Here is a 24,993-nt window from a genome sequence, read left to right as displayed (position 1 = left end):
GTATCCAAGAGCAACGTGCCCTAAGATCCACAGTGTAAGGCTGGCATGGCAGCTCCCATTTATATAACGCTTACTCCGTATGTGCCAGGCACTGTGCTAGGGGCTTTACAACGACCTGCGGAGATCGGTGCTTCGTTATTATCCCTATTCTACAGATGATGAAAATAAACGACTTACCCAAGGTCATACAGCTAAGACGTATTTGACTCCAGATCCATGGCTTTACCCACCAGCTGCTCCGTTAACATTGAGGAGCCTTTGTGTATGCTACCCTGGTCCTGTGACTAAAGCCCATTTTCGGAATAAATGCAGCTGATGTGGCCTGATTCTTATGGCCATGTTTATTCGGCCCCGCAGTGGTGCGAGGCGGGGTGGGGGAGGGGACGCGGGAGGGTACCCTGAAGCCATAGCCTTGCTCTTGAGGTTCCCTTCTCTAAAGGTATGGGTGGACACAAATGAATGAGTGCAAAGTGCGTGTTGGATGGCTGTTCGTGCACGTACGTGTGTATGTGACCGGTGGACATTAGCCGGTTTATAAAAGGGCCAAATGGATAATCCTTAGACGATTTAGCAGATAAAACAGCAGACTGTTAAAAGCCTTAACGTTCAAATCCCACCCACTAGACCACCCCAAATGTTTTGCCACGACCACTTTCCCGAACCGACAGCTAAGAACGCCCAATTGGCGCAGTCCCATTAAATTGCCATCCTCCAATCAGTAGTTAGGAAAGGAGTCCTCTCTCCTCCACCGGGTCAGTAATTGACAGAAACTTTAGCCAATTCATGGAGTTGCTACTAGTACTCCAGCCCCCTTAGCTAACTCCGTAGCCAATCACCCACGAGTTTTTGGAATGACGTCTCCACTGTCCAACCAAAAACTATCCTGGGTAGAGCCGCCCAGACCGAGAGATAAGGGCCGGTAGTGATGGGTGAGGGAAGCTAGAGGGATAGGAGGGCGTGGCGTGGCTAAGACGTGGGGCGGCGCGCGCGCTCCCAGGTTGTCGGCGGCGCGCGCGCACCCTCCTCATCTAGAGTCCTGTGGTAAAAGCCGTTCGGAAAATGGCCGCCGCCGCCGCGCTGAGCGGAGGAGGAGGAGGCGAGGAGGACAGACTGTGAGTGGCGCCGCTGTGGCCGCGGGCGGGGGCCCCTCCGCGGAGAGGAGGCAGCGCGGGCGGGGGCCGCGGGGTCGGGGAGGCGAGCCGGGCCGGGCTGGTGGATGGCGTCCCTCCTTCCCTCCCCCCTCCCTCGCTCTTGCTCCCCCCCTCCTTGGAGCCCGGGGCCCTCCGTCGGTGCCACCCCGCCTCTCGCGGCGGCCGGCCTCCCGGCGCGCGTCCCAGCGCGCGCACGCTCTCCCACCCGCCTGCTTGGTCCCGGCTAGGCGCTCGTGCGCTCCGGCCCGCTGCTGGTGGGCCTGGAGCACCGCACCGCGCCGCGCAGTCCCTCTGCTCTCGCGCCGTGGCCGCGCGCTCCTGCCTGGCCTGTCTGCCCGCCCCCTCCCTGCCCTGCTCGGATTCGTGCACGCGCGCGCGCTCCCCCATCCATCCTTCCCTTCCCCTCCTCCCCTGTTTTCTCTCCCCCCCCATTCCCGTTGTCTGTCCCCTCATTTCTTCTTCCCATCCCCCATTTCTTCTCCCCCCCCTTCATTTCTTCTCTCCACCCCCCCCATTTCTTCTCCCCCATCTCTGACTTTCCCCCTCCCCCCGTCACTTTGGCCCCTCCTCTTCCGCGCCTGCGTAGTAGCCCTACTCCCCGGCGAAAGAGTGCGCCACAGCAGTTCCATCTCCCTCCCTTCCCCTCTTCTTGCCTCTTCTGCTGCCCTGTTAACTCCTGGTTTGTTTTTTTTTCCCGTCCCCCACATCCTTGGCAGTCCCCACAGGGCTATCAGTTCTCCTCCTCCCCTCCCCCGTGGCAGGAAGAGGGAGGTGGGAATTACTGCCCACCCCACAGGGAGGAATGTACATTGTGTCCCTTCTGCCCCACAGCCATTTCTAAGAGAAGCAGTGCGGGAAGTATCACCATTTCTGTTACTTGCAGCCAAGGGGACTCTTTGGTGAAGAGCCTCCCATCGTCTTCTTGGGGGATGTCTGAATTTATGGCTGTTGGAGTATGGTATGCATATCTCACATCCCTCTCCCACCATCCAAAATTTTCCAGTTATATAAAAGTGATGGGCTCTACCCAATGTAGCCCTGAGTTCGAAATGTTCGTTTGGAGCAAAAACAGGCAGGACAGTAGGGATTTGTGGTTTCTTGAGTCTGATGCACTGTCTACCTTCAGTTTCCTTCAGCTTTATTTTGTTCCTAGTTTGGATCGTCAAACCGAAACTCATTTCAAATTTCCAAAGTCTTCATAGATGACACTTGGCCTGAGTGATTATAAACTTCTTAACAAAACCAGGTGACTCTGGCCTGCTTTTAGGTTTCAGTTGAAAGTGTACAGCTTTCCACTGAAGACTTAAGGAGACTGGGAAGAGACGTCCTCCAAGTGATCATTTATGAAATTAATACATTCAGCTAATGTAGGACAAATAATTGCTCAAAAATGCAAGTAAAACTCAGATATTTTTTTTCTTTCACCTAATACATCAATTGTTTTTAAGATTAAGTTTATAGGAGTGTAGATTGTTCACAACAAATGTATATCATTACAAAGGAGTCAATCTTGACTTTTTTTCCCTATGATATCTGTAGGCAATTATTATTTTTGGGTGGTGCTGAGCCATATGCACCCTTTCTGACTAGTAGCATACATAGTAATGCATGAGCAAAGGTGAGACAGCTAGATTATGAGAATTGCTTGTATATGGCTGTGGAATTAAACTTGCTCTGTATTAAGCTTACTGACTTAGACTTTCTAATAGAGGAACTTTATAAGATTTAAGGATTTAGTTAAGCTATGAAAATGAAATATAACCTTGCCCCTGTGGCTAATTAAATTGAACTTTTATAAAGCAGTTAATACCCTCTAGGGGAACTTATACAACTGTTTCATCTGGATCCCTTCATTATGATAAATACAGCAAATCAAATTCCTAGTCTTTCAAAATATGCTAGGACCCAGTAAAAAGACAGGGTTGACTTGTTTTCTTTTCTGATCTTAATTCCTAATCAAGCAACCCTAGTAATTCATATATTAATGCTTCCATCAGGAACCTTTTGAAAATTTCAAAGCCAAAAAACCAAGCTGGTTGTAAAAGTGTCCTTCCTGTGCTCTTGGTGGTGGTGTTTTTTAATCAAAACCTGGTGAATTAAAAATTGGAAGAAGAAATCAGCTAATGTTTTAGATGAAGATCCTGAAAAGATTAGATGAATAAAGAGTAGAGAAGAGATTTGAACTTGATTTCTCCCACTTTAAACTCAGTGTTCTTTTTACTATACTGTGCTAACAAGTAGCCTAACAACTGTCAACTGTCTTGGGCTTTGGGGTTGGGGATCTGGATCTGTGATTTCATTCCTATGGGAAACTCCTTGTACGGAAACTCGGTCTGTAATTTCTAGTCTCGGAGAGTTGCCTGGGCCTCTGAAAGGGTAAGTGACTTGCTCAGGATCACACAGCCTGTATGTGTCAGGGGCAGTGCTTGACCCACGGCTTCCTGGCTGCAGAGTTTGCCCTTTATCCATGAGATTATGCTGCTTGTAAATCTCTTGCTGTACAAGGCTCATTCAGATTAGTTAGAGGTATCTCTAATTTAAGAAATGGAGGGAGTTGGGTCAGACAGTCATCTATTCTTCACACTCCTGATCCTTTAAATAGAATAAGTATAAACTCCATCCAAAGGGATTTCTTTGAAAAGTACGTTTAACTGAATTAGTGGTATAAATTAGGTGTCAGTGTCCTGATAACTTATAGAAATGTCACTTCCGGATTTCTTTGCTAGTGTCAGTCAACTTGTCACATCTCTGAGATTATAATACAAGTTAATAGAAAAATACAATTTTTGTTTTCATGGATTTTTTTTTTTTTTTGCCCAAACCCTAAAACGAAGTATGGTTTTAGTCTCTTGTTTAGGGTTAGTGGGCTTTCGGTAGAAAGAAGCTCCTATGTAGTTTCTGATCTCACTTGCACACTGTTGGTTAGTTGTAAGGCATGTATATTTTTCTTAAAGCTTTAATACTTTAATACCATAAAAGAGAAACATAATTCTGTCACATAAAAAGAAAAAACTTGCAGGAGGTAAAAAATAATTTTGTAGCAGACCATGATATAATATCTATGTTAAAGCTTTGTGTACTGTTTCTAATTTGAATGCTTCCCTTGGCAACTTAGCATAAAATACTGTTAGTCACTCAGGTAGCAATACCGATTCCTCTAGTTGAATCCATTCTTCAGTTTTAGCACGCCTTCTTGCTACTAATATGTTGTGGAATCTGTTACTCTTTCATGAATTTGAGCATTGGTGAAAACCTCGTAACTGGCTTAAAACATCTCGGCACTTTGTGATCAGCCATCGTGGTTATCCCTGAAGAAAGGGGCATGAAATCTTTCACGTTGTCATTAATTAGTATCTGTTGTATGCATATTAGATGTAAGACATCATCATGCTGAATCCATTTTTGAATTTTTAGAGAATGTTAAGGAAACTTTCCTCCAGACTGATAGGAACCAGAACAATCCTTCACAAAAGGTCACTTCCTCCGAATGTGAATATGTCCAAAACACTTTAAAAAAAAAATTAACTCCTTTGGCCATATACATATAAAAGCAAGCCTTAATGTAGAATTCCACTATCGGGTCAATTCAGCAGCCATTCAACTAAGCACATATAGGCAAGCTACTGTTTTGTTGTGACAATATAGAGGGAGGGGAAGATGCAGTGGGGGGGGGGGGTGTACACCTGTGGTCTTATCAATCTTACATTTTCCTTCTGTGCTGTGCCTCTTGTCCTTTCTCTCTCTTGGAAGTCTATCCCAGGGGCTCCACCCAAGGTTGAGGGTTTTTCCCTAGATCTGTTGATTTTATGTTGATACCAGTTAGGCATCTGGCTGCCTATTCATTTTCCCTGGTTTGGTCCACCGGCTCTCTGTTGGCATGAATAAAAATAATTATGATCCAAGGTAAGATGTGATGGAGCAGAGGAGAGTTCTGAAATTCTCTAAGGAAATATGACAGAGCAGAAAACTTCTATATTTTATTTCATGCAAACCCAGGGGATGGAGATGGAATTCCTAGAGTAAGTGGCATCTGGGCCAAGCTTTGAAGGAACAAAAGGATTTAAACTAGTAAAAACGAGAAAGAAACATCTCCTAGACACATTTTAGAAATGCACAGAGGCAGGAAACAGCAGCTCAAGGTTAGGGAACAGTTAACCGTCCACTTTGGCTTACAAGATGTCATCTTCTTGCTTTGGAGATAGAGCAGATGTGATTCTGAAACTGAAGAATCATCGCCTCCATCAGAGCTTTCTGTCATCCTTTCTGGTTACCAGCTCCCTATTGTAACGCTGTTTGGGGTATCAATGTTTCTTTGAAATTCGAACCTCTACCCTCTTTAAGCTTATTGTACACAGGATTTGTTGCAGTATTCTGTCTTGCTCCTTCTCTTTTGCATTTTTCAGTGGAGCAGATTTTTCAAAATGGAGGCTTAACTTGCATGAAATTCAATTAAATCAACAAGTATTTAATAATCCCTTATTGTGTGCTAGGTTAGGCTTAGGTATACATATACAAAGAATGAAACAATTCCTACTCTCGCAGGAAATGTACTTTCTATGGAGAGACAAGACTATACACACAGGACAAATATAGTAAATAAACAGGAATACATATGCGTGTATGCGTATGTGTGTGTGTGTGTGTGTGTGTGTGTGTGTGTGTGTGTGTGTGTGTGTGAGAGAGAGAGAGAGAGAGAGAGAGAGAGAGAGAGAGAGAGAGAGAGAGAGAGAGAGAGAGAGAGAGAGAGAGAGAGAGAGAGAGAGAAATGCAAGGTATTATCAGGTAGAGGGCACCAGAAACTGGGAGGTTCTTTAATGTATAAGATGGTGCCTAAACTGCCTCAGAGGAAGAATAGCACTGGGGGGGGCCTCCGTTAGGCAAAGGTAAGGTGGGCTCTGAGTGCATTTGAAGGATGCTGACCTTTGGAAAGGCCCCAAAATGGGTGTGTGTATGAGCTGCAAAAGCTGGATCACAAAGTTCAGGAGGAGGGGGAATTTGGGAAGATAGGCGGTCCTGCACTTTGCAAGTTTGTTTCATTATTGAATGGTACTGCGGTGTGGGATTGCCAGGAACATCCACCTTCCATGATGACCTTTGAGCAGCTGCACCTTTTGGTAACAAGATATTTCTTGAAGGATAGCCTTGTGACTTAAAACTGCTCACACAAAACATACAACTTGGATCTAATCAAGTACTTTATCCTTGTAGTTGTTTGCCGTTAAAGTATGTATTTATTTGTATGTATATCTACCACTACCTCTGAAGCTGGCCGAGTGCCTAGGATAATTCAGAGTTGAGCTGTCTTGTTTGCTTTGAGAGCTAGAAGTCTTTGATAGGTCTGCCTGCAAATGACATATTGATAAATTCTTGGTTTTGACTGATTCACTTGTTTTGGGTTTTTGTTTTGTTTTTTAGCTTAAATCTGGATTAGATCAAAGACTTTTAGAGCTGGAAAGTACTTCCTTAGAGATATAGTCTGACCACAGCTTTACTTGTGAAAAAGACCCAGAGAATTTAATTTGCCAGAGATCATCTACTTAATATTTGCTTCATTTTTGTTTATCTAATTAACTGGATCTCCAAGCACTCTCCAGTCTTGAATGTGATAGAAGGAAGCATTTTTTTCTTCCCCACTATTCTGAGGAAGTGGTGGCTTAGAATTTCTAGTCCTTTGGTGGATTAATGTGCATGTAATTGTTCCCGTGAACAGTTTCCAAAGCACATTCTGGTCCTCTTTTGTGTAAAGATAAAGGTGTAACACTTGGGTAATTCAGGGGCCCAAGAGATTAGCTAATTTTTTTGGCAGTTTGGGTCATAATAAGGAAATGAGGACGGATATCTTAGTAATATCTAAAAATACAGTTGCCCAAGCAGCCCTAGACCTCTCTTTGGTAGCTGAGCATTTTATTCAAAAGCAAAAGGGAGAGGTAATAATTAACTCTTCTTCGGTTATTGCAATATAATAGTTTTTAAAGAGGTCTCAAAGTTGTCCCTAGTAGTAGATCAAAATATTTTCGATGATTACTCTTAATTGCCTAAGTCACCATATTTTCATTGTTGCTGATGATTATTTTGAGTTCATTCTTTCTTAGAATGCAAAGCCTTTTCCCTTCAATTGATTCTCTAGTAGTTGCTTTAACTGTATTGCATAGTGCAGTCTAATACTGTTTGGAAAACAAGGCCTGGTTTGTTTCTGGATTTTAAGTGTTCTTTGTGGAATGATACCTTAATCTCCACATTTAAAATATATTCCCTCCATAAATATCTCTGTAGTTTGTGCCTAGAATCAGAGGACATGCCAAAGATTGCTGCTAATGTCCTGTTCCATAGTGTCAGGACTTTGATACAGGTAATAAAATGTATGATCTTGTTTTCTCTCTGTCTCTGTCTCTCTTTCTCTCTCTTCTCCCTTCCCTCTCTCTAACAAGAATGGTTATTCTTTTCATCATAGCAGTATACATAGACTTTGATGTTCCAAAGACTTATGGTTTGCTTCCATTTATGAAGTCACTTTTCCTGGTTTACATAGGGTTTTTCTACTTTTTTATCTTCAGAATACTCCAAGTAGCCCTGGGGAAGAAGGTCTTAAAGCACATGGGGGCTTTCAACTTACCATTTTCTTTGTTTTAGGCTCCATAAAAACACAGAATCACCAGTTCCTGCTTTGATGTGACATGTGACTCCCCAGAACACATCTTGCTTCTGTAGACCAGCTCCAGCAGGATTCCATGGTAGCTGGGATGTTAGGGCTCAGGTAAGTAACCTTCTTTTTTTTTTTTTTAGTATATGTCATGGTTTGGCCAACTGTTTTAAAAAAAAAAAAAAAAATGTTGTGCTACACTTGGACAGTATAAAAATACCCCAAAGACTAAAGATATAATTAACTGTGCCAAACTGCGCCATATAATAAAAAAAATTTACTTCCCTGAGCCCTGAAAGGTCAGTTTTTGTGCGGTTACTGCCTCATGGTATGTGTTAAGGAGTAAGATTAGAGCAAAAACTGGTGATCTGTAATTTGAGTTCACCTTTCAGCAGGTTAGCTAAGCTTAAAATCACCTATTGCTGAATTCTCTGACCACCTGTTACAGTAGTTTAACATGTCTGATAATTTTTCTTAAATACCTTCCGTGATTTTTAATTCATGATTGTATAGTGTGTCTTGGGGGACAGTAACTGTTAGTAGTATATCCCTGTGAATGTTACTTTCTCTAGGTTCTCACCAAGCAGCAGAGGACCTAGCTATGTATGTATGCTTAGTACATGATTGCTTAGGTGGCCTTCCTGAGGTGAGAAGTGCACACACAGATGAACATGTTGAGTTGAGTCAGGGAAATAAATAGAATATCTTTTGCAGTTAATGTGGCAGATAAACTGAAATTTGGTGCTTTTGGCATCATTATAAGGGTTATAGTTTTTTTTTTGGGGGGGGGGGTTAAATGGTTTCGTAATGATTTCTCCATTGTGTTATTGTGCCCAGCATCTCCACTTTTAAAAATATTTAGCAGTCATGCCATTTTTCATAATTTAATAAAATATGTAGCAATTGCCCTAAATTTCTTGGGAATTTGTACACTTGGAACTCACACACCCAGTATTTTGAGGCATAGAAGATGACAGCTTCTTTTCTCTCTTCATGGTAAGTTTCTTCTGATATTTGCCAGTCCATTGAAGAGACCTTAATACAGACTTGGGACCAACCAGCATTTGAAGCCCTCCCTTCAATATCAAAGGGGTATTGTTGAGATAAAAAATAATCATCCTAACGTGCTTAGCACCATGCATGGCATGTAGTGCCAGAGTATTGTTTAACTATTATTATTATGTTTTGTTCCAATCTTCTCTTAACACCTCACTATACAAATGTTGTGCTAGAGAACAAAATTTGTGCAAAGGAAAATAGACTGACATGTGAAAGAAAGGGGGTAGCATTTTGCATCTTTCAAGTCCCAAATTTGGCTCTGCTTATGAGTCTTAAGATTTGTAACAGTAATTCACACCATCCATTGCTATGAAATGTGATCTGAGCTTTGTTCACAAGAATTTTGTGATTCTCTTTGCTACTAGGGGTAATTGTGTGGCTTATGCTGTTTTGTCTCATAACCTGAGTCAATCAACTATAAAAGTTTGAAAAGATTTCCTGAGATAAGTTTTAGGATTTTATTGTTTTGTGGTTTAAAAAGAAATTTTTTTTCTTTTAGAACAACAGGTAATTTTCAGGGTATCCCCTTAAGATTTTAAAAAACAATAGAAAAGTTCCCTAAACATGTATTGTGAATGGGAACATTTGGAAGCCCCAACTTCAAAGAACATCTATTTTTTAAATGTTACTATTGCTAGTAAGAGAATACTCTAGGGTAGAAAATTATTACCTACCTTTAGTAAATAAACGTATGACTTTTAAAAATTTTGTAAATAATTCATAGACATTAGAAATAATTTAGAAAAACCTAAATTATCTCATCCTTATCATAATAATAACTGAAATGGCATTTTCAAATCCTACCTTCAGAGGGTAAAGGTAGTATCTGTTTAACCATTTATAAACTTAAAATAAAGGGGGAAAAATGCTACATGTGTAAATTTTTTTAAATCTCCAAACCCTTTTTAAAATACGATAATTTCCTTTTGTTTCTTTGGTGAACTGCAATTGGAAAGTGGGTTAAGCTTATTATGCTATCAGTTTTTAAGATGTGATCCTAGAAACCATGAGAGAGCTTGAAAACTGAAATTTAAATAGATAAATTAAGACTTTTTTTAGTTTCACTGGCTCTCAACAAATTCTAAGTCTAGGAACAGATGATGATGGTTCCCAATGATTTTTATAGTAAGACTCCTCCTATCTGTTAGTCTTCTTAATGTCATTGTCATTTGCAAACTTTCTGAATGCTTTTCCCATGTGCATTAAAACGCTAATGACTGTAAAACTGTTCCCTAAAAGTGTTTTTTTTTCCTGATTTACTTTAAACTTTAAAAAAAAAAATTGCTCATTTTATGATTGCTTTTTTAATGTTTATAATCTTTAAGGGATTTTTTTTTTTTATCTTGACAGCAGAAAAGTTGATAGTGCTTTGATGATAATTCTGCTGACAGACTGACTGCAGTGTATGTTTTGAGTGGCCCAATAAAATATTGGTGATATTGCATGAAGGCTCTATTAATTTTGTGTCAACTATGTAAGATTAGAATTTTTCTGTTTGACACCATTTGGATCTTTTGAAATGAGGGTAACACAAGTTGGTGAAGAATTTCTTAGTTCTTTACCAGCACCCTTTTCTCCACAAACTTAGCAAGCACAAACTGGATCTCATCTCAGACCCAAATAGAAATTTTCTTGTGGTTGCTGCATGATTTTATTTTCAACATTCCCTTTATTACAGAAGCACAGTTTAATACCAATGGAGAGATTTCCTTTTACAATGTTTTTGAGGGTTATCTTAAACCTGAAGTATGGGCACTGTGTCTCTTTGAGTTTCATTTTGAATCAAGAGATATGATGACTTTTTTTTGTAAAATGAAGACAGTTCTTTGGCAAATAAAATTATTAGGGAATAAAATCAAAATCATGTATGAGCATCGAAGAATTGCCTAATGAAAACCCAACCTGATTTATCACTCCTGATTTAACAACAACAAAAAATCTTTCTGGGAGAAGGAGGAAGGAAAGTGTATTCTGTCGTCTTCTCTTCCCTCCTTACCCACAGCCTTTGAATTGCAGAAAATCCTGCAGTATAGGATAATCCCATAGATTCATGACTGCAATAGCATTCACCTGATAGGTAGAACTACTGCTGTTTATCCAGCATAAACAAAATCCTTTTTTCAGCAACTTACACTAAAAAAAACCTTTCTCTTGCCATCCAAAGTGTTCTAAGAACTACTTTTTCTTTATGTTCTAAACTTTTTCCACCTTGTTTCCTAGTGCTTTCTAGAAATTTTAACAGGAAAGGTTTTGATTGAAATTGAGTTAGCATCATTTTCAGAGTATTAACACTAATCTATGAACAATAACTGAATTTTTGACTTGGAAGGTAAATTTAATACATGTCCAGAAATAATTTAAATTACAGAAAAACCAGACAAAAATTGAAAGACATTTTGTTGAATTTATACACCTTGATCCTATTTAGAAGAGAATAATTGGATTTCTGATCACAAAACTTTTTTTCTCCCACAAAAATAATGTTTTGTTGTGTTGTTTTTTGTTTTTTAAACAAAAAAATAATTATTTTGGTAGACTTACAGACAAAGTAACCAAATAATTGCCCTTGAATTTGAAAGTGAGTCTGTGCCAAGTTCATGTTCCTTTCAAGACTAATGCCCTAGCCATCAGATTATGTCACTTGGGAGATGTCATTTCCTTTCTCTGATTGCTATTGCTACTAAAAGAACAACATGAACATTTTGGTTTAGGGTAGTTGTACTTTCAGTATCTAAGTGAAATTTAATTTTTGATGATTTTAAAGCCTCAATTTCATTTGGAGCTTCATGTGGTGCCTTAAGCCTTGACAGTTGCAGTGGTGAATTGTTTTTAAATAATTTTCTCCCCTATTGTTAATTTCCAAATTTAAATATCTATGCTTGTTTTTAATATATATTTTCTAAACAGTAAAAGAAATTGGTCCACATTAAGAACTAACATCCTATAGTTTTGCTGTTTGGGGTTTTAAAACTTGGCAAAAAGTATAAATGTCCTCGAATGGGACAGTTTGTCTTTGGCTCTCAGTAACAACAAACAGAAATGATTGTACCAAGCCTGTGATATCAGCTCTTGTGGCTCAATGTTGGGAGGCCTTTTCAAGTGGTCTGTGTGACCCTATAAGGGAACAGATGTCTAGTATTGTGTTAAATCTTAGTCAACCTCTTTCCATCAAAACTGTGTTAAAGACTTGTTTACAAGCTCGTGCTATTGTCTCAGTATTTCAGTTTCTACACACTTGCCTCTCAGCCCATTTTAAGAAATATAATTGAGAATTGAGATCTAGTTTTGCCATCCTTAATATTAGCTTTATGCTTCATTACTTAGGAAAAATATATTATTTAGGATCTATTATACACACACACACACACACACACACACACACACACAAAAAAAACCCATTTCAAATTAGGTTATATTCTGAAAAACAACTTTGTGAGAATTTTTTTTTTCTTTTTGCATGGCATCCAAATCTTAATGCTTTGTTTTAAGTCAGAGGATGCTTTTTTTTTTATAATGGCTGGCGCCACCAACTCCACCCAGAACCCGAAAATGCCATTCTAATCATTTTGTCTCTTTCATTATCTCCCAAAGTAAAGGTTCTGTGCGAAGGACTTGGCTTATGATACTGTTTATGATGCTCAGAGCATAAGGTAGTAGTGCCTTCTGCTATGGCTGTAGCAGTGGCTTCCTGGCTCACAGACTCCAGTGAAGGGCCCTGTGATGAAGAAGAAAGTAGAGGGAGGTTAGGTCTGGACAATTGTGATTAGAGCCAGTCACTTTTGGGACACTCCCAGTTGCAGTCAGAAAATAGGATCGAAACCCCGTAATTCAGGGTCTTTCTGAGTGATTGAGCCTGACTTTAAACTTCTTCCATTGGTACTTATGGAGTCCATAACTAAGGGTGAGCAATTTAATTTCTGTGAGCTTCAGGTAACTTTTCCTGATCCTTGACCTCTCTGTCCTCAGTGTCCAGTTTGGCTACATTATTGCAGAGTGCCTCAGTGTAAAAACCGAATAAAAAGGGTCAGGTAGCATTGCGTAGAAGTACTTGTGGTATGGTCTGTTTTGTGTTTGCATGAAAACACATGTTCTGTCAACAGGTGTGCAATAGAGAATTTCTTTTTCTTTCGCCTTTGTGGTTTCTCAACCATCTCTAAGGCTTGGGGCAGAAACCACAGGGCTTGAGTACTTAGAAGTAAACTAAATGGTTTGACAAGGGAGTAGAATGGATGTTGAGTGAGGGGGCCAAGATTCTCTAGGAAGTTCTGTTTTGATCTCTCTCTTTCTCTCTCTCTCCTCTGTCACTCCCATTCACTCTTTCCCTGTCTCTTATCTTTCCTTCTCTCCCTTCCTCCTTCCCTCTTCCCTTCCTCTTTACTCCCTTCTACTTCTTCTTCCCCTACTTCTCAACCTCCCCTACCTTTTCCTTCCTCTTCTCTTTTTTTACACCTCTCTTTTCTCTTTCCCCCTTCCTTTCCCTCCCCTCATTCTTTTCTCTTCCCTTTCACCTCTCTATCTTCTCTCTCCCCTCCAATAAAATTTTAAGTTCTTGTAGGGAAAGGGGGGGGGGTAGTTAACTCTAAATCTGTCTTTCTCTCCCTCTCTCTTTTGACGTTGTGTCCTCAGCATCTAGCATGGTGCTTGGTATATATTAGGGGCTTAATAAATACTTGTTGAATTGATGTTTATATCCTGACTATCTCTTAGAGCGTTTTTTGTGTGTGATTGCATCTAGTTCCAGAAACTTGGGTCATTCATCATGAATGCATACTGTATGGGACTTTATTGTCCTTTCTCTTGTTATTGATTTATATAAGTTTCAACAATCTGGACCAAATTGTATTGGGGGGGAAGGGGTCTGCCTTGAGAGAAGAAATGTATGTAATAGTTCTGGGTTCATAAAAAATTTATTATTGAAGCTGAAAGACCCTAATGGGGCTGTTTGATCTCTGACCTTGCAGGATATTCTTGTTATCTACTGGATTCATTTGAAGCAACTCTTCTACTTTTTTAGTCCCTGAAATCAGGGAGAGAAATTCACAATTTTATTATCTTTATTTTTCAGCACCTTGGATTATAGTGGTCATGATAACTTAATAATGAAGTAGTAAGCTCCATTGGACCAGAATGTGAAAGTATAACCTAAGAAAGTATTACTTATTTGAATTTCCCCCCTGCTCAAGACAGACATTTAACAAATGGAGTTAGCAAAATATTAAACTAATTTTTATAGTTAATGTGATTAATATTGTAAGTACCGTTGTAAGACAATCCAAATTTAACCCCCCAAATTAAAATATCTGATTTTTATCTTCTCTACAATTTGATATTAATTGAGAAGAGCTTGATGAGTCATTCATTATGATCTTTAGACAGGGTTCGACCAAGTTCTTCAAACCTACGTTCTAAACCTCAAATATTGGAGCCAGATGAATTTTTTCACTGTTGAGGTAAAAAAGAACAAAAGGAGGTGGAGGGGAGAGAAGGAAGCATGTTGCCACAGGATATTTATTTCCAATTACAGATAGAATCACAAATTAGCACTGCATAGGGCTACAGAAGCCAAAGGATTAAATTTCAACAGTTATTTATTGAATGCCTGTTATGTGCATGGAAGAACAAAGATGAAAAACAACATAGCCCTCCCTTGAAGGAGCTTATACACTGCAGATACACAAGTGGTTTACAAAGTAAGGGGCAAAGGAAAGCTAAACAGTTTTTTTTTTAGAAGAATTTAAGAAAGAAGGAAGCACATTTAGCTAAGAAACATCTAGGAAGGCTTCCTGAATAAGGTTTTCCACAGATAAAGATAAGGAGGGGAGCACATCCCAGGCTTGTGGAAATGCATGCAATTTGAGATTTTGTTCCAGCTTTGGCTGGAACATAATATACAGAAAGGAGAATAATGGAAGTGAAACTGGAAAAAATGCAGAGAGGGTAGAAGAAAGTGTGATAGAGTGGAAAGAGCAAGAGGCTAGAATTTAAAAGAACTTTTTTATAGGCCCAGGCAAGTCATTCCCCCCACCCATAGGCCTCATTGTCTCACTTGTTGAAGGAAGGAGTCAGACAAGATAATAACTTTAGGCCCATCCAGCTCTGACATTGAGATCAGAGAGGAGGCAGAGAGAGGAGCTGAGCTATATGCTGGCCAGCCCCATTCTGCCCCCAAATCAGTTCCTTTTTCCTACTCTTCTCTCATATGTGGGTAGGAAGCTGAATCTGAGTTGGAACAGCTATGGCGGTAACCAAAAAGCCCAGAGCTCTCAAGTGAGTCCCAAGTGCCACCAACACTGAATGGTATTTGTTGTCTGCTCTCACTATGATAGTTAACTTCACTTAGGTAGTTTCAAGTAAGATTGCACTGAAACAGGTGCTGTGATGAAACTTTTTTTTTTCTGATTCTTAGAATTTTTTTATTACTACTTACTCAATTTTAGTGACCCAAAAACCCTTTAGATGGGAAAAATATGCCTTTTTTTTTTAACACTGGAATATTCTGAACACAAAAAGTATTCCTACATGAAATATATAACAAAATTTACAATTTCTTTTTTTTTTTCCTTTTTTTTTTCTTTATATAAAGCTTTTTTATTTTCAAAACATGCATAATTTTCAACATTCACCCTTGTAAAATCTTGTGTTGCAAATTTTTTTTCTCCTTCCTTTCCCCCCACCCCTCCCCTAGTCATCAAGGAATCCAATATTTGTTAAACATATGCAATTCTTCTATACATATTTCCACAAATATCATGCTGCACAAGAAAAATCTGATCAAAGAGAAAAAAAAAATGAGAAAGAAAACAAAATGCAAGCAAAAAAACAACAAAAAAGGTGAAAATACCATGTTGTGATTCACACTCAGTACCCACAGTCCTCCCTCTGGGTGCAGATGGCTCTCTTCACATAATGAAACTGTTAAAGAACATGAAGGCCCTCAATTGCCCCCTCATTGCTTCTAGGCAATCCTTCTGCATCTTCCTGATCAACTCAATTTTCCACTGTCCACAGTGGCTCTTTCAAATTTTCTCAAGTCTCCCATGGCTCCCCTTCCTCCTACCCTCTCAGCTGAGAGAAAAAAATTTGAAGCCATTCACCTTTTCTCCATCTTCATTCTCCTTGACCTCTCTATAGCTTTTGACACTATAGGGTCCCCCTTTCTCCTTGATACTCACCTCTCTAGGTTTTCAGGTTTCCACTCTCCTGATTCTCCTTCTACCTAACTGACTACAACTTTTCTCTCCCCTTTGCTGGATCCTCCTCCAGACCATGCCCTCTAATCATAGATGACCCTCAGAGTTTTGAACCGGGACCTCTTATTTTTACCTCAGCTTTCACCTGCCACACTTCTCTTTCTAAATTTGGTGGTCTCATCTGCTCTCATGGATTTAATTCTCATTTCTACTGATGATGCTCAGATCTACCTTTCCTGCCCTAACATCTTTGCTGTTCTCCAATCTTGTATTTACAACTGCCTTTCACATATCTCTTTCTGGATGTCCAGTAGACATCTTAAACTCAACATGTCCAATATAGAACTTCTTATCTTTTCCCCCCTTCTACCTTCCCTATTATTGTCATGACCTGTTTTCACTTCTCAACCCATTAATATTACCCTCCTTAACAAAAAACAAAACAAAAAATAAAATACTGGCTGCCTTGCTACTCCATGAACAAGACTCCTCTCATTATTAGACTTTTTTTTGGCGAATGCCCATGCCAAGAGTACATTCCCTCCTCATCTCTGCCACCTGGCTTTCCTAGTTTCCTTTAAGTACCAATTAAAATCCCATCTTTTACAGCCCAGCTTCTTTTTTTCTTTTTTAAATTTTTTTATTAAAGCTTTTTATTTTCAAAACATATGCATGGATAATTTTTCAACATTGACCCTTGCAAAACCTTGTGTTCCAAATTTTCTCCCTTTTCCCCCCTCCTCTAAATATAGCCTAGCTTCTTATACTGTGGTTTGAAACCTCACACAGGGTTTCATAATGTGAGGGTTACAAAATTATGATTTATAATCAGTAAATGCTTGATTTGTATACCTGCTTTATATAACTATTTACCTGGGGTCACAAGTGGAAGAAGTCTTAAGAAGCCCTGCTTTAAAGGAAGCCCTTCCTTACTGCTAGTACATTTTTCTTTCTTAAATATTTTCTTTTCTTTTTTTTTTTTTTTTTTTTTTTTTTTTTAAATACATATATCTTGTTTATACTGTTTGTATTTCAAACAGTCAAAAATTTTGATTTTAGAGTCCTTGAGGTCAGGGACTGTTTTTTGCCTTTTTGTATCCCTACAGCTTAGCAAAGTGCCTGACTTTTAGTATACACTTAATTAATGCTCATTGACTGCCTGACTTGTTGAGTCCTTATCTTGAGACTTCTATTTTTTTTTTAAAAAGTTCTTGTTAGACTTGAAGTCTTAAAACACTAACTGGCAGACCTTCACTTGACATAGTAGTTTCAGGGTTAGTCTTTCTCCACGGGAGGGCAAAATGCCTGTAGTCTGTGGAGATAGACATATCTTGCACTTGTTGACACCAATGTTCACACTTATATCCAGCTTGAAGGTATACAACATGCTTTCTTCCCACCTACCCACCTTTGTGAGATAGTACAAGGAGTAGTCTCACCATTTTGTAGATTGCCAGTTATTTCTGCTTATAGTTAGCAGAGTGAGTCGAACAGAACCAATTTTGTAATACAAATCTAGCCACACTTTTTTATTACAGATTTTTTATGATTAATTACTAAAATCAGTGAAAGTCTCTAAGATTGAGGAATAATTGTTCCCTGTTCCTCTACCTATATCCATAGTAAAGAATTTAAAGTAGGGAAATGAATGTTTGAGATATCAGAGTTCATCTACTTATGATTTAGTCATATTTCTGAGAATATAAAAGAGTGGTCTGTGTCACTGACCTTGCAGTTATCATTTTCTAGGAAGTTTCAACAGAAAAAGCCAGTTAGTTTTGCCTGTCGGTTTGAATTTTTCCTCTTCTACTCTGAGAAGTCTTTAAAAAAAAATGAAGGAGATTGAGTAGGAAACATTATGGAGGCTTTACCCTAAATTATATCTATTCTGTAACTAAAGAGTTTCACTTTCTGAAAGTATCAACAGGAAGCTTTCACTATGTTGAATTTATTTAATTTCTTCTCCCCACTAAACATCTAAGAAGTAGAGAAAAATAGCATATGAACTTAGGAGGAAGAATCCTATAGCTAATGCAGCCGTTGTCAAAATTTTTCCTATTACTTTATTTAGTGTTTAGGGGCTGGTTAAGCTGATGGAAATCAAAGCTTATGTCGAGCTGTTGTCAGGTAGTTAATCTAAGGTAGACTCTGTTTTATGAGAAGCCTTGATAGGGAGTTATTGTCAATTCAGGAAGACCTGGCTTTGAGGCCTGCCTCTGCCACTAGGTAAGGTGCTCATGGACAAATCATTTAACATCCAAGTGCCCCCTGAAACTCAGGAAAACTCAAGTTATAGACAAAATACTATATATAAAGTCCTTTATAAATCAAAGTTCTGTTGAAAATTATTTCGTATTGGTTCCATTGGAAGGCTCTGTACACCCCTTTCTACCCCCAGTAAAATTGCAGATCTATATGTCTGTCTCCCACATGAGTTTTAATAGTATGTACCCAAACACTCTCGGCCTTTGCTTTTACATAAGCCAAGTTTTAGGAAGACTTCAGTACTAATGACAGAATCACAGACTCCAGGCTCTACCATGAGATCACTGAGGCAGCTGATCTTTATGTGACAGAGGCTTTAGAAGGTACAAAAGGGCTTAGTGGCTTTATTCTTATCATGACTTGTTTCCAGTGCATGTTCCAGAAGCTCATTATTGAGTTGTAGAATTACTACCTTAAGAGGCATTTCGGCTTTGCTTGTTGGAACCTTTTCAGGGAGATTGGATGGGGATGACTGGCTTCAGTGTCCAGGACTATCAGACTTTCATACTGATAATGAATGTGCTTCTGAATTCCTTGGATGAAGGATTCTTTTATAACAGAGCACTAGATTTGGGAAAAAATGAACTGTATTTCTTCTCCCCTCTGTACTGTTTTCTCTTATTTAAACTATAGGGCATGGTAATTCTCAGGTCAAGATAATTGTGAGATAACTTTTAAAGTGGTTTTCTCCTCACCTAATATTTAACAAGAAAATTGAAATTGGAAAGCTGCAGGAACTGATAGTGGAACTGGACCAAGTAAGTAGCGGTGATTTCCTTCCATATTCATGTTAATATATACTCTTTAATATTAGTGGCATCATAGAGAAAGTCCTTACAACTTCTGATGTGCTTCTTTTGTTTTCTCTTGGCCCTGGCTCTATCCTATGTGGGTCTTCACTTTGCCTTGCAGGGTGGGCATGGGTGGAGATGGGGAGCTTACAAAACAGCTCTCCTGAGAAATTATCTTAATAGCATTTCTTTTTTAAAAAGATGGTTTGTTTCTAACTGGCCATAAACTTTGTTCCTGAAGAGAAAAAACTGATCTTAGGTAGGAACTTAACTTTCTGAGAAAATAATGTATTAAAGGAAATCTTTCAAAATGAGATTATTTGTCTTTAAGCTTAAAGTAAGCAAGTTTTATCAAGTGGGTAAATAATCCTTTTGAAGATTAAATCTGGAAAGTAATGGACCTTGCAACACAATTTCTTAACTTTTATTTCCTGAGTGTTTTGGTGTGTAGATCTTGATGCGTTTTTATTTGAGATTCACTTCATGCTGTTTAAGTGTTGTATTTATTTTGCTTCTGCAAACGTTCTGAGCTTCCAAAGTTGGAAGAGTTTCTTGGTGAACCCCATAGAAACCTGAATAGTCTGTTATTAATTAAATAAGAGGATATTAAGAGAAGCATTTTCAGAAATCCCCAGCGTTGGGTTTTTTGTTTTTGTTTTTTTTTTTCCCCAAAGAATGAGGCTGCTTGAATGAGGCTGTTGTAATGAGTACTTGCAGCAGGGGCCCTAGCTTTTGATTCATACAGAGCCTGAAAGGATCAACTTTCTCATTAGAAAACTCTAGAGATGAGAGAGTGCCAAAGTTAAGTTTTATGTTTTGGGGGTGAGGTAGAGCGGAGGTAAGAAAAGAAAAAGGGGTTAATTAACAAGGGCAAAATATAACAAATGAAAGATGGCTAGCTCACAAGCACCCTTCAGGGCTGAATCAAATGCCATGTTCGTTAGAATGAAAACATTAACCCAGAAGTGAGCTAAGAAATGTGTGTTAAGAAATCCCATTGGGGATTGTGAGGTGCTGAATTCTCTGACTTCTCACCTGTTGGCTTATTTTGTAGATTTTCCTTTTTCTTTGTGATTTAAGATCCTAAACAGAGACAACTTAGTTACTTTCAGAAGCTTGGTATGTTTAATAGAACTGACTCTCTATTTCAGGGATAATCTTTCAAGTTTGCAAATACTTGGCTATGCTCTCCTAATCATCAAGCATCTCTTTAGACTCTGTTCTGTGCCAAGCACTGCTTTATCAGAGTGGGGCAGAATTTTTCCATGTTTGATGCCAGGTATCACCAGTTTTGGGATAATTCCTTTTCCAATCCCTTAGCTTTTTTATGTCAGTGAATGAAAATGAATGTATTGAGTACTTACTGTATGCAAAGTGTTGAGGATTCAAATAAAAAAGAAAGTTCCTTCTCTCAAGGAATTCACATGCTATGACAGATCAGAGCTATCAACTGGCTAGTGCTGAGCAGATTAAAATGTAAGTGGGAAAGATTTAATAAAATAAATAATAATACAATCGATGTGGTTAATTTGTGGTTTTCTAAATCTAGATGGGGGGATCTCTTTTTATTTGGGTTTGATATCACTGGGGTAGCAAACACATCTAAAAGGCTTCAACTGCAAGTCAGATGGAAAGTCATAGTCCTTAGGTGGCAAAGCATATTTTTTAATGTTATTTCAACTGATAAAATCATATCCATTTATCCTCTTGAACCAATTGACTTGAGTGGCAAAAATGTGATTGATTAAAAACTTTCTTTTCCTGAGTCTTCAGTAACTGTGGCTGCTCAGGAATAGCATCTGGAGAAGAGTGGCCAGGTGGCCTCTCCATAGGAGCTGTCAAAATAACTTGTTCATATTAGAGTTCCAGACTTACATGGGTTACCAGGGCCTTGAGTAGCTTTGAAATGGGGGGGGAAGGACTGTTCAGAATTGCAGTATTTTTAGGCTTGAAGTTTGGGGTGGCCTGGGATAACATGAAGTATGTGAATGGCACTGAGTCATAATTTTAAAATCTCTGCCCATATTGATTTTTTTTAAAAACAAATTACTAAAATGATTGCTTTAAAATCAATTTGCTAAGATCATAAGTAGAAGGCCACAGTAGTAACCTATCCAATTCATTCTGCATGCAGATCAGTAAAGTCTTTAGGGTTTAGTGTAAGTCATTTTCTTAAGGATCTTTTCATTTCTTGACATCAAATCATATAACATTGGCTTTGGTGTTATCAGGGTTGCTACATTTAATTATCCACCAGGATATAGTTTCAGAAATCTCATCAGCAAATTTTTTTTTTTTTTTAATCTGAGTGTTTTTGCTTTAGTATCTTTAGCAAGATAAGATTATCTTTTAGAAAAGGAATATATTAGAATTCCATAGACCTGGATGCGTTTAACCTTTAAAACAGTCGTATATGCTTAATTTTTTTTTTTCTTTTTTTGATCATCAGTGAATTTTCCAGTTAACTTTGAGTCTACCCTTTTAGTACGTTGGTTTTAGTTATCTGGAAGTTATTGGGAAATAGTATGATACAATAGGAAGAGCACTGAGTTCAAATACTGCCATTTCATCTTTCTGGTCCTCAGTTTTCACCCCTTTAAAATGAAGAAACTTGGGCATAAGTAATCTCTAAAACTAATGCGCTTTATGAGTCATCGCATATGTTTTTTTAAAAAATAGTTTTTCTAGCTTCTCCTGCAGTATTAACAGTCATTTCTTGCTGTTGTTGATGTGCCTGTCTCTAGTTGCACCTGGGGAGGGGGGGAATAGGTCAGGTTGTCATGGGGGGGATAGTGCAATAGATAGAGCACTGGACCTGCAGTTAGGAAGTTCAAATGCAGCATCAAATGTTATTAGCATCACTTAAACTCTTACATTTCTTCCCCATTTGTAAAATGAGGATCATAATAGCACGTCTGCACACCAGTTGTTGTGAGGATCAAATGAAATCATATTTGTAAAACACTTAGCCCAGTGCCTAGTACATGTTGTCATTTCAGTTGAGTCCAAGTCTTAGTGATCCCATTTGGGGTTTTCTTGGCAGAGATACTGAAATGGTTTGCCATTTCTTTCTCCAGATCATTTTACAAATGAGGAAACTGAGTCAGTCAAGGTAAAATGACTTGCCCAGGGTCACACAGCTAGTAAGTGTTTGAAGCTAAATTGCAATTCAGGAAGAGGAGTCTTCCTGACTCCAGGCCTGGCCTTCTATCCATTATAACAATAGTTCTCAAACTTTTGAATTCAGTGTCTTTATACTATTAAAAAAATATTGGGGATCTATCCAAAGAGGTTTTGTTTATATGGGTTATATTTATAGATATTTACCATATTAGAAATAAAAATTAATTTGGAATTTAAAGATCTTCAGGATTCTCTGTACCGTACTTTTGAGAACCACTGCACTATGCCATCTAACAATGCCTGGCACATAATAAGTGCTTGTTGCCCTCCTGGATTTTCTTTCTAATCTGTGGGATGGGACACCAGATAATTTAAGTTTATTTGAATTATGTCAGAGTCCATAGCCTCCAGAGGGCTGTCCTTTAAGTTATTTACTGTAAAGCTTATTGCATGGACCTTGTGGCATTTATTGTGGCTGCTCAGTGGCCTTTTTTGCTTCCTCTTGAGTTGTTGAATGGGGCCCAAGGAGGTTAATTTGTCTAGTGAGTAGATGTATTTAAGGTTTAGAGATAGTTTTCTTACTCAGGTGCTGAAATACTAACTTTTAAAATAGCTAGCTCTTACTAGCTATTTAAAAAGAAATTCCATCTTAATTGTGCCTATATTATATTTCCACATAAATAACCACATAGATTATGTCTGAGCACCACTGTCATTTTGGTAATTGATCATAGTCCAACAGTTGATGTTAGAATTAACAGAGGAGAACTGTTTCTACATTCCTGTCTGTGTTAAGTAGGACACACGTCATACTAACTGAGTTGATAAAAATAGCATTTATTCTGTTGTAAACACATAGGTAGGAATTTTTGTAAAGTTGTTACTGAAGTTGTACGTCCTTGCCAACAACAAGCCATTGTAATATACTTTTGGGTTAATGGACATACTTTTGGTGCTCATAAATTAAAAATGTAGAACCTTATGTTAACCTTCACTTGCTGTAATCTGTGCTGTTAGATCTGTTGGCAACTTGTAAATGAGGTGTTTTCTGTACTGTAGAAGGGACAGAGGATTAAAATCACATTTTTAGTGACTCAACAGAAACACAGATTTTCTTATTCAGTGGTTGGATTTGAAGTCCATGGTTTTTGTTGGTTTTGTTGTTGTTTTTTGATATCTTCTTTTTCCCACTTATATGGAAAATAAGAACTCTGTTTATAATGATTTTGGCATTTTCTAAGCTCATGATTGCTCTCTACTTTTCACAAGACAACCTATAGAAATAATTTTAGATCCTAATCAAGTCAAATTAAGCATTTATAACACTGAAATATTGACCATATATGTACTTTGTTGTTAATGGGTAGTTACTTGGCAGTCCTTTATAATTTTCACATTTATATATTATAAAAATAATATTTTTGTAATAGTTGGGCATTATTAAGGCAAAATTCTTTAAACTTGGTGTTAATGATGGTATTGCCACTTGTAAGTCTTTTTCAACCACTAATCTAGATGTTTTGTCTTTAGAACATCTACAGCAGAAAACCTTATTTGACACCGAAAAAAACCTTACTGAAATTTCCACAGTCAAATACTTATTTCAGTGCAGTGTCAAAGGGTGAGTCTATTCACTGTTCTTGTTCAGCTGGAGTAAGACCAAATAAAATGCAGTGTGTCTGTATGTGGCAAATGAATGGGCCCTTAGTTCATTTTTTTAATCTATCTTTAAAATAAAATTAGAATTGCTCCTGTAGACAACTGTTGATTAAGCAAGGCTGGCTTCACTTGAATTTCATTTGCAGAGCCAATATTTTTAAAATTGGGAAATGTTAAAAACATTTGGAAAATGTATCCTTGATAGTTGGGACTATTTATGAATGTGGTCACTTTCTCTTTCTGGATTAGAGTTTGCAGACCTTGCAGTGCTTTATTTAGTAAACTTAATTTTTCAAAAATATCCACCAGATATTCAAGTCTCAAGAAGAAATTTTTGCTAGATAGTGAACTTGCCTCCCCTTTCTTACCACTAAGGAAAATGGCACAAACACCCACAACAAGAAAACCAAACCAGCCATAGTTCTCAAAAATATAGGTGTCCTATGTTGTGTGATGAATACAACTTTGCAAAGAACCTTCCTTTTAATAGATTGTTTTTCCTAGAGTTGTTTACTCTTGTAACAATTTGAAAACTACCTAGCTTCTCACTCTTTAAATATTTCAATAAGTGATCATGTGTGAAGCATGCAGTGCATGCACATGCACTTTCATGAAAAGCTAGCCACATTATTTTTTTTAACAGCTTTTTATTTACAAAACATGTGCATGGGTAATTTTTTCAACATTGACTCTTGCAAAACCTTCTGTTCCAAATTTTCCCCTCCTTCCCCCACTCCCTCCCCTAGATGGCAGGTAGTTCAATACAATGTTAAATATGTTAAAATATATGTTGAATCCAATATATTTTTCCATATTTATACAGTTATCTTGCTGCACAAGAAAAATCGGATCTAGAAAGAAAAAACCTAAGAAGGAAAACAAAAATGCAAGCAAACCACAATAAAAAGGTGAAAATGCTATGTTGTCCACTCTCAGTTCCCACAGTGCTCTCTCTGGGTGTAGATGGCTCTCTTCATTATTGAGCAATTAGAACTGGTTTGAATCATCTTATTGTTGAAGTGAACCACATCCATCAGAATTGATCTTTGTACAATCTTGGTGTTGCCGTGTATAATGATCTCCTGGTCCTGCTCATTTCACTTAGCATCAATTCA

The 24,993-nt window shown here is 38.3% G+C and overlaps 1 protein-coding gene across 2 annotated transcripts in view; it reads left to right on the top strand.

The window, feature by feature from the left end:
- The first annotated feature begins 974 nt into the window (after positions 1-974).
- MECP2 (methyl-CpG binding protein 2) overlaps positions 975-24,993 on the top strand; it is an 81,951-nt gene continuing 57,932 nt past the window's right edge. The window contains exons 1-2 of one of the 2 annotated variants that reach the window (XM_074277938.1): positions 975-1,112; positions 7,782-7,905. In XM_074277938.1, coding sequence (XP_074134039.1) covers positions 7,880-7,905 — 26 coding nt within the window. In that variant the 5' untranslated portion in view covers positions 975-1,112; positions 7,782-7,879. The remainder of the gene's footprint in view (positions 1,113-7,781; positions 7,906-24,993) is intronic. The other variant, XM_074277937.1, reaches the window with a different exon arrangement.

This window comes from Sminthopsis crassicaudata, chromosome X (genome assembly GCF_048593235.1).
Source record: "Sminthopsis crassicaudata isolate SCR6 chromosome X, ASM4859323v1, whole genome shotgun sequence".
In the NCBI taxonomy this organism is placed as follows: Eukaryota; Metazoa; Chordata; class Mammalia; order Dasyuromorphia; family Dasyuridae; genus Sminthopsis; species Sminthopsis crassicaudata.
The sequence above is the reverse complement of the archived record's forward strand: the minus strand, read 5'-3'. Positions and strand labels throughout refer to the sequence as shown.